The sequence below is a fragment of the Pogona vitticeps genome, chromosome 5, assembly GCF_051106095.1.
Source record: "Pogona vitticeps strain Pit_001003342236 chromosome 5, PviZW2.1, whole genome shotgun sequence".
Lineage (NCBI taxonomy): Eukaryota > Metazoa > Chordata > Lepidosauria > Squamata > Agamidae > Pogona > Pogona vitticeps.
The window spans coordinates 11,374,923-11,392,994 of NC_135787.1; the positions used below are offsets into that span (position 1 = coordinate 11,374,923).

General features: G+C 42.6%; 1 protein-coding gene across 1 annotated transcript in view; it reads left to right on the plus strand.

The window, feature by feature from the left end:
• The window catches only part of CFAP299 (cilia and flagella associated protein 299), a 311,988-nt gene that overhangs the window by 225,231 nt on the left and 68,685 nt on the right, over positions 1–18,072 (plus strand). The window contains exon 4 of the mRNA XM_020803170.3: positions 9,086–9,228. Within this exon, the coding sequence (XP_020658829.3) occupies positions 9,086–9,228 (143 nt within the window). The remainder of the gene's footprint in view (positions 1–9,085; positions 9,229–18,072) is intronic.

Consider the following 18,072-nt stretch of genomic DNA (forward strand, 5'->3'; position numbering starts at 1 on the left):
CTAACCCAACAAAGATTCACGGATCAATCCTGCAATATTAGAAAGACTGATTTGTAGAAATAGGCTTGCTACATAGGGTGATGGCAGAAGCCATTCTATAGGGAGAGTGGCTGCTGCTTAACCTGATCTGGTGACAATTTTGAACCTCTTCTCTCGCACACACCAAAATTTGCTGTACAAAGCCAGGCCAAGGCCTGGGGCATATATAATTTCTTCTTGCTTCCTCTTTCTTTAGGAAGTGAAGTGCTTAGGAGGGAAAGAGCACTCATTCTGCCTGCAGTCTTTGCTTCTCAAACTCCGTTGCCTTCAGCAGAAGAATGAAGTGGCCTGGGCTGGTTTGTTGTTTACTCGTTAAGTCGCATCTGACTCTTCGTGACCCCATGGACCAGAGCATGCCAGGCCTTCCTGTCTTCCACTGCCTCCCGGAGTTGGGTCAAATTCGTGTTGGTCGCTTCAATGACACTGTCCAACCACCTCGTCCTCTGGGCTGGTTAGCTCCTGGCAACTGCAGCGGCGGGACTGTTGCAGCCGGCTGGGCTGCTTTTCAGATATTTCTTTCGTGCGATAAAAAGTAACATAAACCAGTTTATGTGTCCACTTATTTCTAACATTCAATGCCTAATTTTAGTTCAATTAAAATTTAAAGTGGTTCTTCTTCCCCTGAAACAGAAGCACAAACTTAATTGGCTAACTCATTTTATTTCTGTTACTGTGGATTTCTGAATTTGCCATGTGCTAATTCTTTAAGATCTTTTGTAAACCTAGCAGGTTATAATGGGGCATATAGAACTAAGTACTGGAGAGCAAAAATATTCACAATATTAAAAGAATTAGAGAATGAATGTGTATGCAAGCAGTTTGATCAATGAAGAAGCAAAAATCAAAAGTAAACAGGTTTAGTGAATACTAGTTATTATTGTAACTATATTATTAGAGTGAGGGATGTGGTGGCGCTGTGGGTTAAACCACAGAAGCCTCTGTGCTGCAAGGTCGGAAAACCAGCAGTTGTAAGATGAAATCCACACAACGGAGTGAGCCCCTGTCGCTTGTCCCAGCTCCCACCAACCTAGTGGTTCGAAAGCATGCAAAATGCAAAAATGCGAGTAGATAAATAGGTACCACCTAGTAAGGTTATGTGATGGGAAGGTAACAGTGTTCCGTCTCTAGTCACACTGGCCACGTGACTGCAGAAGATTGTTTTCGGACAAACGCTGGCTCTATGGGTTGGAAATGGAGATGAGCACCACCCCCTAGAGTCGGACATGACTGGACAAATTGTCAAGGGGAACCTTTACCTTTACCTAATTATTATTCATGAAGTAACAGTATGTCCAAAACCAGACTTCACTAGACATTCTGGCCAGTATCCTATTGAGCTTCCAGGAAATGGAAAGTTCCATCTGCAGAATAATACAGTTTTGTGCCACTTGCTGTGCAAGGAGAAAGTGAGTTTGCTTCGTGGAAATTGCTACTCTCACAATGACAAAATTGATGCACTCTTACATTACTATACTGGCAAGGCTCAGTAGGCTCCACAAGATGTCGGCCTTTATGGACTTTCAAACTAATATGAGTAAATTTAAAACTTCATAGTATAATATTGACTGAGATGCTTGTATTTTGTGCCTCTTTTATTCATTAATACCAAGGCAGGCAGGCAGGATTTCCCCACAATACTGAGATCTGAAAACGCTACTGTACATAACTGTTAAAAAGCTAATGTTCTAAGGATTTCAGATACTGTACAATGTTTGCAACTGGTTTCATGTGTCCTGCTGTAGGCAAGGATTTGGGTGTATTCGCATGCTAAATCTTGTTTTGTCTCTCTGACAGCACACATGATGTGTTCATCAGCAAGAAAGCTCACATCTTTCCCAAACAACTGGTGAACACACTCAAAACTGATCACATCAGGAATGAGATTGGGATGCATTTGCTGACCTAGCATGGACAAGATTACGATGCTTATACACCCCCACAAAGTGTTTGATTTTGCATTCCCACCCCTTTTTCTGGTAGTATCTGAAGAGATGCAGAGGATAAAAAAGTTTTTTGCGCATAGATAGCCACTGCACTGGGGTGCATGGAAAATTATACATTTTTGGAATATCACTCCAAGAATCTCTCAGCCAACACAACCAGGCAGTTGTTAATTGTAAGACCTGCAACTTTTATTGTCCAAAGAAGTAACCTTTGCAAGAGCTGCCTGCTTGTTCTAAAATTCCAGCAAATGTGTTCTCAAACTTTAATCCTAACAGCTGTTTTTTCCTTGAAACCAAAACCTTTGCATTTGAGGAGGGCAAAGTAGTGAAATGTAACATCACATTCTAGCCAGCTTTCATCCCTAGAAGTTTAAAATTTTTCTTGAGAACAGTCTGCTAAACCGTTCTGTTTTCAGAGATACGGCAGGGAAGTCAACTGCCCTCAGTACTGCCAGGCCTGTTGTTGCTTTGGTAGATATAGCTAACAAGGGATCATTTTCAAGAAAAATAAATGACCCGCCATTAAGAATTCATTTTGACCTGTAATGTATTTTAAGCTATCCTTTTCAGCCCACTTTTCCCTCAAGCCCTTTGGGCATAACCAGTGAGACTTTTCCTCTTATGGTGCCTGCTTTGTGGGGGGGGGGGAGCTTAATCATTGACTTCTAAATATTGTTTGCGTTTTGCTTTCCAGTCATTTAGCTTTCCTTTGGCACCCCTTCAAACATTTTCTGTTGAAGGCTCTTGCCAGGTGGCATGCCCAAGGCTTCAGTTTTCCCACCTGTGCCATGCCATTTCCTCCTGTCCTACTTTCATCAGAAATAGTAGGGAAAATGGCAAACCTGTGAGTGTTATCTTTTACTTCGTGCCGTGTATTTGGATCAACTTTTAAATGTGTCTATATATGTGTGTGAGAGAGAATTTAACATTAGTTGCTGTTTTGCAGGGCACCTTGATACTAACATGTTGTGTCTGTTTTTTAAAAAATAAAATTTAATGTAGGAAAATGGCCCCACGTAGGTTAATTACCCCAAACGGTCATTCCAAATTAACTGTTTTGAAATAGTAGATATGGCATTGCTTGTTGTAACTTAACCTATAATGTGTAAGCAGTAGTATTAAAATGCCCGGTCAGTATCACATTATGCATCCCATTCAGCCAAAAATGTGATGCATTACAGGTAACATCCTTACTTGTAACATGTAATCTCTAAGCCTCTTCCCATTTGAATGGAAAGGGGTAATTCTCAATGAAAGCCATAGCAGCCTGATTGTTATTGTAGGCACGGGGGAGGGACAAACACTGCAGAAGTTGTTGGACTACAACTCCCAGCACTGCTGGTCTTTGGCCAGCCGGGGGGTGGGTGGGCTGATGAGAGTTAAAGTCTAAGACCATCTCGGAAGCCACAGCCTCCTCACTGATACCTTGGTGTAGGCCTGCAAACAAACAGCCCCTTTACCACTTCTTACATAATTATTCCTTATTCCTTGGCTTATATAGTCAGGTAGTGTAAGAATGTAATATAATTAGAGATGGGGGTATTCATATACGAATACAAATATCCCCACACAAGTGGTGTTAACGAGGGTCCCATGGGGCTGGACAGTCCACTCACCGATCCTACCCAGATGGCACAATTCTATGAATGGCGCCACAGCGCACAATTCGCTCACCACTCTTCGACCTTGCAGCGAGCCTTGTCCTCCCGCCTCCTGCTAGTAGCAGCGAGCGGATCGCATGCTGCAGACCCATTCGTAGAATCGTGCGGTCCATGGCAGATCAGTGAGTGGACCATCTGGCCCCATGGGGCTGGACCCTCATTAATGCCACCTGTGCGGGGATATTCATATTCATATATGAATACGAATACCCCATCTCTAAATATATTCGTGTGATATTCGTTAAAAATTGCTGATTCACTTCCAGAGACCCTGATGAATGTGAAGAGATAAATATTTCTCCATTTTTATTTGTCCCCTATAGGAAGAGAGGGAAGGCTATGGCCTTCCCGCTCTGCCTATGGGCCTGTTGAAAATCTGTAGGCCTTCCCCACAGCTGCTCACCCCACAGCCTACCCCTTGCCCCTCCCTACATCGCCGCCCACTGCAGTGGCCTCTGCTGCCACAGCCTGCCGTAAGGGACACTAACTGCCCTTTGCAAAGATGGTGGCCGTGGCTTCCCTTAGGGTGAATTAAAGGGCCTTTGTAAAGGGCGGCCTGGATTCCATTAGCCTGCTGTGGGCTGTCTAAAAAAAGCCTGATGAACCAACAATCTGATTCATGGTTTGTCAGCCCACGGGGAGGAAATTTGTGGTTCGTGGTTTGTCAGCCCTGACAGACCACGAACTAGGATGAACTGCCATTTTGGCAGTTAATCCCCACTTCTAGTAGTCATATAGGGGAGGACAGAACCTCTTCTTATTCATTCTAGAGTGCAGGACAGTAATAATGGGCTGGAGTTACAGGAAACCAGATTTCAGGTGAATATCAGGAAAAACCTATTTGTTAGAGTAGTACAATAATGGAACCAACTACCAAAGCTGGAGGCACTCAAGAGAAAATTAGACAATCATCTGTCATATCTCCTTTGATTTGGATTCCTGCACTGAGCAGAGGGTTGGACTTGATGGTCTTACAGGCGACTTACAATTCCATTCTTTTATGATTCTCTTATTTGATGATTTCCCCAAGAGTATAACAATATAGTACATGATATTAAGTTTGGAAGGATTAATGAACAAACAAATGCTGTAGTGGTGATCAAAATAAAAGGCACACTTGGGTAGTATATTTATTAGAGTTAAGCCAAATGTGTCAGGCTATTTTGAGTAAGAGGTGTAGGAATTTGATGACACAGACTCCTTAGACATGAAATTTATGTTAATCTGTACATTTGTTTTTCTTGTATTGTAAATTTCATATTTTTGTTATATTTGTACATTTATTATTGTCTGTATGACCAATACATATCTATCTACATATTTACCCATGGATCGCATTCTATGTAGAAAAATCAGGAGATTTGAAACAGCCCTGAGGACCAGTTCTGTCACCTGCCCTCAAGGAGACACTCATTAGGCCCATTAGGAAGAAACCAAATTTGGCGACGGACGACATTGGAAATTATAGGCCCGCCGCCAATGTTTCTTTCCTCAGCAAGGTGGTTGAGAGGGTGGTGGCATATCAGCTCCAGGCACTTTTGGACGAAACCAATGCTCTGGACCCATTCCAGTCGGGCATCAGGCCGCACTATGGTACTGAAACGGCACTGGTCGCACTGATGGATGACCTGTTGAGGGAGGCCGATGGGGGCAATATGTCCTTGTTGGTCCTCCTCGACATCTCAGCTGCCTTTGATACCATCGACCATGGTATCCTCCTGGGGAGGCTCTCTGAGTTAGGAATACGTGGCCTAGCGCTTGCTTGGCTCCGTTCCTTCTTGGAGGACCGGCCCCAGAGAGTACAGCTTGGGGAGAGCGTCTCGGCCCTGTGGAGTCTCAATTGTGGGGTCCCACAGGGGTCGATCATCTCTCCAATGCTGTTTAACATATACATGAGGCCGCTGGGGGGGGTGGAGCCTCGTGTCACCAGTATGCTGATGACACACAGCTCTACATCTCTTTCTCATCTACCTCAGTGGATGCCGTTCTGTCCCTTCAGCGCTGCCTGGAGACTGTACTGAAATGGATGCAGTCGAATGGGTTGAGGCTGAACCCGGACAAGACGGAGGTCTTGAGGGTGGGCGGCCCTTCCGTCAGCAGTATAGGTAACTCCCTTTCTTTTGGGGGGACGACCCTTGCAGCAAAGAATGAGGTCCGCAGCTTGGGGGTACATCTGGACCCGGTGCTAACCATGGCAACCCAGGTGGCGTCCGTGGTCTGCTCCGCCTATTTTCATCTATGGCGGATTGCCCAGCTGGGTCCGTATCTTGATCGGGGGGCCCTCACTACTCTAGTCCATGCACTCGTAATCTCAAGATTAGACCATTGTCTATGTGGGGCTGCCTTCGAGGCTGACGCGGAAACTTCAGATGGTCCAGAATGCAGCAGCCAGGCTCCTTAGTGGGGTGAGAAAACACCAACATATCTCCCCCACCCTGGCTGCTTTGCACTGGTTGCCCATCCGTTTCCACGTCGACTTCAAAGTGCTAATGATCACTTATAAAGCCCTAAACGGTTTGGGACCTCAATATTTGGCAGACCGTCTTCTCCCACCCAGATCTACCCGAATCACCCGATATAGCCAGCAGGGATGGCTGAGGGGTCTGACGCCGAGAGAGGCTCGGAAGGAAAAAACAAGAAACTGGGCCTTCTCGGCGGTGGCTCCTCGGCTGTGGAACGCCCTCCCTACCGAAATTCGGCTGGCACCCTCGCTGGGGGTTTTCAAAAGCCAGTTAAAAACTTGGCTATTTAAGCAGGCCTTCCCTCCAGTCAGCTAAGTCTTTTTTTTTCTCCTCTTCTTTTCTTATTCTAACCCATCTTGGTACTCCTTTCTTAAATTAATTGCCTTAATTAATATTGTAATTGTATTTTCACATTTTTTATATTGATCTATTTTATGCTGTAAGCCGCCCCGAGTAGACGTGGTCTAGAGGGGTGGGGTATAAATTTAATAAATAAATAAATAAATAAAATACTTGCCATAACCCACCCAGTAAAAAAACTCCAGCTGTAGATGGACCAACAGTTTGAATTTCCTTTGCCTTTTGAACAATGAGTTCCTACTACTTTTGCACAACTATTTCGCATTACTAACCGAACTGGAAGTGCAACAATACAGAAGATGACTCAGTCTTAAAAAGCGTTACATCAGCTAAGGCAGGCTATGAGTCAAAAATATTTACGTACTCCACAACTGAGCAGCTGGATGATCTTGATGTTGTGATTTCACTAAAGAGATTTTTTAAAAAAACCTAAGAATTGTATTCCCGAAATACAGCTGAAGCCATTTAGAACAGGGGTGTTTAACATTGGGTAATCCAAGGACTCCTTCGCGCCCCCCCCCCGGACCTTAAAGGCAAGATTTTTAAAAACCTTAAGGATACCTAGAAATGCCATGTGAGTTTTGAACCACCTTGCAAGATGATGGAAGGGATTGACCAAGATACTTAACGAGGTACCAAAATCCACCTCTTCGGGGAATTATTTGGATCTTTTCAGTAGGCTTAACATACATTTCTAAATTATCTGGGACTCTATGACATCTAAAGACCTCTTTTGACCCTTCGGACCTGTCTGAATATTGCAACAAGGCATACGTCTGCGTCCCTCACTTTCGTAGAAGCAATAGGGCATCTATGAATGAAATAGGGCCTCATCAGTGGTGGCACCTCAGAACCCCAGCTTTCTTCCTTTGTATACAAACCTGCTAATTCTAATGGCATTTTGGCAGTGGATAAAAATGGTCTTCAATTATTGTTAACGTTGAAATGGCTGCAGTGGCTCCCATTATTTTATTATTGCTTTTAATTTTACTGCACATTGCTCTCCTAGTGTTGTTTTCTTGTAACTGTATCATGGCATTTTCAGTGACGTTGCAAATCACCTTGAGAAAATTTATGTGAAAATGCAGGACAGTTGTGTCCAAATAAATAAATAAATACTGTGGGTATTGTGTATGCAGAGGACTGGGTGATTCTACATCCGTCAACTGGAATAGTCTTATAGCCACACCCTTAAGTTCATCATTCTGTGACATGCACATTGACTGTTTAATTATAAGTATGAAAAATGTTATCCTCCATTGATCATCTAAGGGGGGAAATGTGTAAGAAGACTGCATAAAGACCTATCTTCTCTGAGGCAGAAAGGTGTGGTAAAACTGAAAAGTGATAGAACATCTTAAGAAAAGCCATCCAACGCACTTGTACATTTCATGAATGAATGCTTTATGAGTGCTTCTAAATGAATTTCTGAAAGGGGAAAAAAAGAACAATGAAAATGAATTCTGACAGGTGATACAGGATCAAAAGTAAAAGCAAACCTTTGTACCTTTATCACGAGATTTCTCTTTTATTTCACAAATGTTTGAAGTTTTTCTCTTTTTTTTCTTTCTTTTTTTTTTAACACACCGATAGACAGCCGGGCTGCTTCCTTGTAGAGCTGTATAAATCTGGTGTTTTTCACATGGTGGATCTGTGTGAAAACACCCAATTTAGGAAATTAATTTTATAATCAGATGAGAGTTGAAAGATTTGTTTTATGTTATACCCTGAACATAAGAAGGAGCACATTTTGCCAACTTTTTAAATTTTGGAACATCCCACGTAATTTAAGGAGTTCTCATCTGTTGCTTCTGCCTTTTTTCCCTCCCTTAAAAAATAAGAAATAAAGTGCTTATAGACCGATCCCTCATATATTTACAACATGCTTTCTGTCTTTTATCTTATTGCAGCTGCAACATGTCTTATGTTACAACTCTTGCCGTTTAAAGGAAATAGTTCTCTTGTAACACTAGACATTTATTTTTAAAAATTACAGCTCAATGTATTCTTCAAATAAAAAATATATGGTGGTTGGAAAGGAAGTGACATTGCTGAGTTTTGACTCAAAGGTATCTTTTTTGTGCATTTTGTGGGATTTTTGTGGTCTTTCAGCGTGGGGCATCATATTGGGAAGTACAATAACCACTTCTGATCCTTCTGATAGTGGCATGGTGTCATTGCTTACATTCTGCACATATTCCTTTTTGATGCATATACATGACAAATAAATGCTCATCTTCATACCAGAAATCACCTTTCGGAACACACAGTTTGTCTGAGAATCAAGAACCACCTAGAGCTGCCTCGGTCACCACCAAAGTGCTGTTTTTTTATCATATAAACTATATGGAGGGATACACTTTTGAGTCTCCTGGGATTAATTCTTGGGTTTGTCATGAACTGCTCTGTAGCACTGGCTAGAACTCTTGACATGTGTAGAATAGTGTTCTTACATGGCAGAAGAGCATGGGGATCTATCAAATCCAGCTGCAGACTGGGTGCGGGAAAGATCATGGAACCGTAGACAGATTGAAATTGTGTTCTTACGTCTGCAAAAGCAGATCTTCCGTGCTTGGGCACACATTTTAATCTTACTTTTCTGCTTCCCTCTCCTCCCCAGTCCATAATCTTCATTCGGGACCGAAATGCCCGCGGTCAGGAGGTATCTGCTTATATTGACTATGCACATCGGTTGAAGGTGGAGGAATTTGAGATCTATTTCAATGGAAAGAAGAAGCTTTTCCCCAGGCGCACTGATCTGAGGTGACTGTTCATTACTGTCTGTTTATGAAACATAGGTAATTAGTATACAGTCTTTCACTAACATATATGGAGTTAGTAAATATCCTGAACGATTAATATTCTTAAACTTGTTTGGGGATCCTTATTTTTCCATTTGGAACTATGCATGCTCATTGTCCCCCTCTAGGAGCTAAATATACCTTTTGAAACCTATAGGTTTTTGTTTAGAGGCACTGTTCAGATGACTCACATGTTTAACCTCAGATTCTGGTGGTTTTGAGCCCAGAGATCAATACTTAGGGGCTCCACCTGCACCTCCAGAGAATTTGATAGGGAGATAACTTATATAGGGACAAACAATCTTGTAAATCCTTGGGTCCAACCTCGAGACTATAAGGGTGAAAAACAGTCCTTTTTTACCTGGGTCAGAAACTAACTTCAGCAAGTGTAGCTGGAAATGTATAGAAATAATATACTCATTAACATAGCTGATGCCGTTGCATGAAAATTGGAACATTCCGAGAGATTACAGGCCCTGTTCGTATATGTATGTCTAGCATTTAACTTCTCATCACTTAACTGCTCATTGTTTGGAGCCTTGCATGTACAAAAAAAGCAAATTGGAGACTATTGTGTTTGATAGCTGGCATAGTGATACACAATGTTTTATCTGTGGTGGCTGTTGCACTGCACTAGCTGTTGCCACCATGTCATCAAGTCATGACCATCCCTCAAAATGTGTAATTTTGTCCTTACTTGGAGTCATCACAAAGAGGCTGGCACTTAGTTGTCTTGTCACCTTGGATCCAACCATGCTGGATCCCCCTTTTGGTTCGGTGTTGCTTTTTGTAGAAAAAAAACCTGTAACCCTCTTTCTCCTTCCATTCCTTTAGCTGGAATCGCTGAAGGCATTTAGCAAACAACTTATCTTCCTAACTTGTGTCTTAGCAGCTAACGGTAGAGCATAACATGACAACTCCCTCTTTCTTTTTCTTTTTGCATTCTCCCTTAATTGCTTCTGATTGTTGTATCAAGATTAAAGAGAAATCCGGTACAGACCTTTAACATCCCTGCAGTGTTCTCCTAAAATTGGAAGGTGTTCACTTTCACATCTTGTTCGCCAAGCGCTTGCCTAGACTCATTTCTCATTATTTTGTCAGTAGTGTCATTTTCGACATATTAATGTGGGCTGATACACATAGGCATACACACACTTTTATCACTTGGCAATAGGGTTGAAACCGTAAGCTTACTGTTCCAGTAAATTTACCAAGCGATAGTCATGGCTATGTTAATTACTTATTCCTCAGTGTCTCAACTCCCAGGTCTTAATTGTGATGCTGCTTCCCCAAGAATAATTAACTGTCAGCCAGGTGTCAGGCTCCAATTAAGTCTAACAGCAGCTAGTGCATCACTGTAAAAGTTTGGGTGGGGTGAAGAGGAAATTCTGGGACTTCCCTGTAGATACCAGTTACTTCCCCAAAGACCTCTCTACTCAGGTACTTTTCTCCCTTCTGGACACACTTTCAGTCTTCTATCATGGCTGCAAAGTAATGTGGCTACCATGGGGAGTGAAAAAGATAATTTGGCATTCCTTTTGCTGTTCGAGGAAGCCTCCTACTCTCCCACACATTTCAATCAGTCTACTTTGAACCTCAGAAAACTCAAGAATCACTCCATATGATAATATCCTGGGTTTAAGCTGGATTCAGACAGGTCGTGAGGGATTATTCTCAAGTGGCCATATTGACCAGATAGGCGGGATATAAATAGAATAAATAAATAAACTTCTCAAGAAGAAACAGCAGGAAGAAAGATTAACAATCTGTGCATTATTCAGCATTTTGTGGTGCATGATAATTATTATTTTTTTAAAAAAGACTGTAGTTTAATTCTCATTACTTGATTTTGGAAAGAGAGCCATTTCAAAATGTTGAGAGTGAATTCAACAAAATCCTAACAAGAATGCATCAGGAAATATGGAAAGCAAAACAATGCCCACAGATAGGAAATATTCAGTGTACATTCAAGTCTCTAGGAAAGGAGACTCCAGAGATTGTTGTAACTATACAATGGCATTAATTTTCCATGCAGGCAAAGTGATGCTCAAGCATTTACAACAAAGACTTTCACTGTATATGGGGAAAGAAATGCCACTTGTTCCTTTTCTGGATTCTGAATTCAGAAAGGGAAGAGGGATTAGAGCCCATATTGCAAGTATACATGGGCAGGTAGAACATACCAAAGAATTTCAAAAGAAAATGAGTTTGAGCTGTACAGAGAATAGTAAAGCCTTTAACTATGCTAATAGTAGAAGCTTTTGGAGCTTGTTAATTCATAGGGTCACCTTAAATTGAAAGTAACTTGACAATAGATAACAATAGCACTCTGTTTTGGATGGGAGTCATTGAATCAATAAATAAGGGGATATATATGTGCATATCATATTACTAAGGCTCTCATCCTGTTAAGGATCAGTTTAGATATTATTGGCTGAAATCAGTATCAATTCACAACTGAAGTAGGCCCATGGAATCAGTGTCCACAACAAATGCACCTGTGAAGGTGGTGGGGCCAAGAGAAAGGCCTCTCCTGATAATCTTGACACTCAAGCAGGCTTTATAGGTTAGAACCAACACCTTGAATTAGGCCTGGAAATGGATCGGCAGCCAGTAAAACTGCTGTAACACAGAGTTATATAATCCCACAGCCCTTTTTTTGGCTTGTAAATGAACCTCAGAAATGTTCTTACTCTGATCTACAGTACTTGGTGCTGTGTTTTAACAATTGTTTTATTTGATGTTGTTAGTGTTAAGATTATACTGCTACTGTCTCAATAATCTTGAATTTCAGTGTAATATGTTGCATTACTGGCCATGTGTTAAGCCACACTGGTAGGGTAAAACCCCTAATAGGGAGATTCAGAAATTGATTAAATAAGTAGAGAAATAAATCCCAAAAGCTTAAAGCTGTTTAAAATACTCATTTTGTAAACAGTTTGACAATTATACTTAAAACATGGTGCTGGACGAGACTCTCGAGAGTCCCCTGGACTGCATAGAGAACAGACCTATCCATTCTGAAAGAAATCAACCCTGAGTGCTCACTGGAAGGACAGGTCCTGAAGCGGAGGCTCCAATCATTTGGGCATCTCATGAGAAGAGAAGACTCCCTGGAAAAGTCCCTGATGTTAGGAAAGTGTGAGGGCAAGAGGAGAAGGGGGATGACAGAGGACAAGATGGTTGGACAGTGTCATTGAAGCTACCAACATGAATTTGATGAAACTCCGGGAGACAGTGGGTGACAGGAGGGCCTGGCGTGCTCTGGTCCATGGGGTCACGAAGAGTCAGACACAACTTTATGACTGAACAACAACAAATACATTCCCTCCCACCCCCCTCAGCGAGCTGGGTACTCAATTTGCTGAACTTGGAAGGATGGGAGGATAAGTCAACCTTGAACCAGCTACGTGAGTCCATCAAGATCAAACTCAGGTTGTGAGCAGAGTTTTTAACTTCACCGCTGCAGTTTAACCCCTGTGCCACAAGGCTCAAGACATAAAAATGAATTAATGAATATTTTTATATTTTATTTATTCAAAATTGTACCAGATTTTCAGTCAAAGCAATGGAAACTAAGCAGTAACTTCACAGTGGGATATCTTCAAATGTCCACGAAAGAAAGAAAGAAAGAAAGAAAGAAAGAAAGAAAGAAAGAAAGAAAGAAAGAAAGAAAGAAAGAAAGAAAGAAAGAAAGAAAGAAAGAAAGTCTTCCTTGGATAATGAGTAAAATGGGGACAAAATCTGGGAGACTCTTTGTTTACACACAAGATGTATCTATATTAGTTTTTTAATATCCACATTAATCAGCTGTGGAGCAAAAAGCCTTTTAGCAAGTGTTATATACCGAATCCTTGACAATCAGCTTTGAACCGTGTAACCTGTGGCTATTTTTCAATATTTGACTCTGTTGGCTTACAATACTTGGCACCACTGCATAATTTTAGACCGTTCTGGTGTTTGTGGTTTTCAAATGTGGTGTTTCAACCATCCGGAGCCCGCCCTTTCCACTTCCTGCCATTGCCACATGCATCGGTAAACAGAAGCCTTTGCACTTAGCCAAACTTTTATTTTCATTCCCCCTGGATAAAATTAATTCCAATAAGTAGCCTTTCTTCCCAATGAGTATTGGGCAGAAACAAATACGGACTTCATGAGGTTTTGCCTGTGAGCAAACCACACAAACAGACAAAAGCGCAGGTGCAAAGTCAGTTTATTTACTACGGGACTGCTGTTTATTCCCGTATGGTTTCAGGATATTTTCGATACATACGAACTAGTGCGTGTCTGATCCAAATTATCACTGCTAAATTCTAAATTAAGAACACTTGCTAAGACTTTATGGGCAGCGTTATGAAGAGTTGATGCAGCTCAGAGGGTCCAAACATGAAGCACAAGTGGGCTCTTCCATCGGCACCAGGCAATGAATGATGTATGTTAGAGATGGTAGCTTACTACATACCCCTGTGCTGTGTTGAATACTGCCCTAGAGAGGCCCCCAACACCCATAAGCTGATGGGGAGGGGTAGCTGTGGAAGGAAATGGAACCCTGAATATTTCCAGTGTTTGCCTGTCTTTGCAATCCGCATTCCTTCCCAATACATATCCTGTGTGCACCTTTGATAGCGAATCCCCCTTTTTTCTGGTTCTGTAGGATGCATGTTGTTGTTGTTGTTGTTGTTTTAAAAAAAATCTCATTCCCAAATATATGAAGCCATGACAATGTGCCCCGTCGTCCTTTGTTCATGTTTTCTCTAGGCGGAAAAATATCTGAAAGCAGCTTTTCTGTACGATGACCTCCTAAATCTTTCACCCATCCTTTTAGCTGTCCCCAAATTTCTCCAGCATCTTTCTGAAACGTTCCAGGTCACCCCTCCCTTGCTGAACATTGAAGGCAGAACAGTCATTGGCCCTGGCAATTAAGACTGGCTGGAGATGAGTCCCACAACATCTTAAGGGCCACAGGTCCTCCTTTCCTGTGTTTACACAGGTGTAAGCCTTTTGTAGCTGCACTTATTTCAGCAAGAAGATAGGTTGGAGCATGCGGCTTTGGAGCTGGGGCTGGACGTTTGAATCTCTACTGTCCCTCCCATGAGAAAGGCAGCTGAGATCACCCGGCGTGTGTGGGGCTGGTAGGGTTATATGCCCACCTGCATGGCCTTGGGCAAGCTTCATAGTCCTAGAGCCCCACCAGAAGGAGGAACTGGTTAACCTCCTCTGAGTACTTTAGACTTAGAAAAACATGATGGGGTTACTATAAGTCAGAATCAATTTGACAACCCCTAATTATTATTGTTGTTATTCAGGTCAGTGTTGTGACACAGCTAGGAAGATGAGGTTTATTTCTCTCTCTCTCTCCCCCTCTTTATACCTTCTCTCCTTCTTTTTAAAATGTTGTTATACTAATTGCAATGCTGTCATTGTATCCAAAATGGTGGAAATGTTTACTAGCACAGTTGCCACTCCCTCTTAATGACATACAGTTGGGACAGCGCTTCCTTTTAGCTAAGTTAAATTTGTTGTCCTATAATTTTATTGAATGCTTTTCTGTGGTTATAGTTATGGAAGATGTATGGCTCATCTGGGTGCCGGTTTATAGCAGGGCTGGCCAACAGCTGGATTCTTGTGGTCATTTAAACCTTTAGACCACAATCCAGATGCTAGATGTATATTTTGTCGTACACCCTGGCCATGCTATACTGGATCAAGCTCTGTGATTTATCTGGCACCATTCAAGGGGAAAAGTTTTGCAATTAAGGAAAATATATGTGCAAATCTATATTCACATATAGCTTTACATGCAAATATGCATATTCACACATTACACTGATATGGCATGTATGAAATTCAAGCATCTGAGGTGTAAGGGATAGCTTCATTTTGTATAAATAGGAAACTTTTGGTGGTGGGGGGGGAAATGAGTAAAATTGCAGGCACAATTTTGCTGGGTTATGATAAAAAAAAATACAGTACACTAGCCCTAATCCTGCAAGGGAGAAAGGCATGGTACAAATTAGATAAATAGATAAAAATTAAAAGTACTTATTAAATTATTTTTTCTCATCTATTTCGGCTGTCTCAAATTGATGAGAAAGGTGGTCAAGGCATGTTCAAGCCCTGTGAGATTTCTTACCTCCAGGTGAGACCACAACAAAGAGCATTATTTTTTCTCATCAAAGGCTCCATACTTTGCATACACAGTCCCTCTGTAAAACAAGGGTCTTTTCCCTTTAGAAGCAAAATGTGCACATAAGAAACACAAAACAACTAACTGATCATTTTAAGAAGATGAAAACATCTCCTTTGATGCATCTAATCTTTAAAAGTCGATGCAGCAAAACAGAAGGCATTGCCATTTTGCACAGGTTGTGGTCATCGTCTGAAAATATTACTTAAGCTAAAACACTATTTGTGCAATTTTTAAAAATGTGTACAAACATGAATTCTGTATTCTCTTTTCTGGAACTCTCTGGCTTTCTCCATAATCCAGCGCATGTTAGCAATTTGGTTTCGAGTTCCTCTGCCCCTTCGAAAACCAGCTTGTACTTCTGGGAGTTCTCAGTCCACATACTGTTGAAGCCTACCTTGGAGGATTGTGAGCATAACCTTGCTAGCGTGTGAAATGAGTGCAATTGTACGGTAGTTGGAGCATTCTTTGGCACTGACCTTCTTCATATAAGCATAGCCTCTCCTTAAACATTCTTGCACTCCTGGCTTCTTCTGTCCAGCCTGACCATTGGATTCTCCTAGGAAGAAAGCAGTACCCATGAGCCATTTACAGCTTGAGCAATGAGGTCTGTCTGACCTCAAGCTTTTGTTGTTGTTGTTCAGTTGTTAAGTCGTGTCTGACTCTTCGTGACCCCATGGACCAGAGCACGCCAGGCCTTCCTGTCTTCCACTGCCTCCTGGAGTTGGGTCAAATTCATGTTGGTAGCTTCAATGTCACCGTCCAACCACCTTGTCCTCTGTCGTCCCCTTCTCCTCTTGCCTTCACACTTTCCCAACATTAGGGTCTTTTCCAGGGATTCTTCTCTTCTCATGAGAAACCTCAAGCTAGGGTGGGTTTAATTTAAATCAACTTGATTTCAATCACAATTTCAATTGTGATCTAAATGATTAAAAAAAGTGGGATTTTTTTGATGATTTAAATCAAAACTTGGTTTTTAAAAATTTAAATCATAAATTGCAATTTCAATCAAATTGATTTTGAAAAAAAATCATTGTTCTTCTTCGTGGCCTCTGTGAATACACACATATGGGTTTAGTCTGCGCCTGCGCTGACATTCTCGGAGCATTCTAGAGCTAAAAGTAACAATTTTATGGTGTGATCCCCCATGAGGCACAAGCTCCTCCCACCCAAGATTCCCCTCAGTTCCTTTTTTCCGCCGTGCTGTAAAGTTCTACAGAGCATAGAGCTATTTCCACAGGGGTTTTCCCCCTTATCTTATTGATCAATTCCCTCTAAATTGGATTCTTTCCCTTCTCAATTATCTAATCTATGATCCCCTGTGAGTTGTTTTCTTTTCACTTGCCAGCTATTTGGCTTACCTTTCCCGCCTTTTTCGGCCTACTCATTTTAACTCTCAGGCACATTAATGATTTTCTGCCTGAGTAAGCTACATCTTACCCAGATAGGTGCAGGCCGCAGTAGGGGACCCGACAATGCCAAGGAGTCCTTAAAATCGAAGTCTACATCAACAGAGGAATCCTCGCCAGAGGCTAGCAAATTTGCCTCTGAGGAGACGACGTGCCAGCTCTACCTGCACAGACTCCGGGATCGCCTGATAGCCTCTGCTCCAACTGGCCATTCAGTGACTGTGCTACCATCCAGTCCGGCCATGGCCCTTTTAGCCCTACATGAGGGCGGGCATTTGACGTTCCTGAGTTGGAGCTTAAGTCTCTCTATCTCATGAGGAGAAGAGAGTGAAAAGGAGGCATGTCTCACCACACCCTCTCTATGAGCAACCATGAGAGAGACTGGTGATGGATGATTGTTTCAAGGGGCTTGTTCAAGGGACCCTGCAGGAGTTAGGGCTCTGTTGCCCTGTCCCTAGGAGAAGAAGGGCCTCCTATTGCCCCAGGCACCTTCCCTGACTGTCAGTGATTCCTCCTGACATGGGAAGCGCCTCTGTGTGTGAGTGCCGCACACCAACCCTCCTTCGTGCGCCTGCTCATGTAGCTGCGACTTCTGGAGGGAGCTGCACACCGAGGCTGTAGATGTGCCAGCAACATAAGGTAAGGCCTGGGTTTCCCTTTGGGGATACAATGGGCCCCTTCAGCTCCTGCGGCTAGCCCTGCATGTCAGTGCTTTGCCTGTCTGGGGTAACGCCCTTGGGTGTTTGGTATATTGGGCCTGATTTATCAGAGGCCTTGTTCACGTGGCTGCTATTTCCAAAACCAGGTGCTGAGGCGAAAGCTTTCTGGCAGCATTTGACAGCCCTAGTTTGCCTCTGAAAGGGGGGCTGCAGCAACTCCCACCACTAGCCCTGCTAGTCGGTGATATTCCTGCCTGGGGCAGCACCTGCAGGTGGCTGTTAATTTGGCACAAAACAGCCCTCTTTATCAATGGGCTCACTCACAAAGTAGCCTGCGGCCCTGTCTCAGCTGCCAGTGCCCGCATAGGCTCATAAGGAAAGGACTCATAAGAGTCCACCCGAGAACCCTGCCGCTGTCAGGTAAGTCTGGATAATTTTCCTCAGGTAGGTCCTGTCACACTGACAAGGTTGCGTAGGACCAGTCCCTTTTGTTTGGGATAGGAGCTATGAGCTCTCGGCCACCATCACCATCCCGCTCTACCTGGCATCAT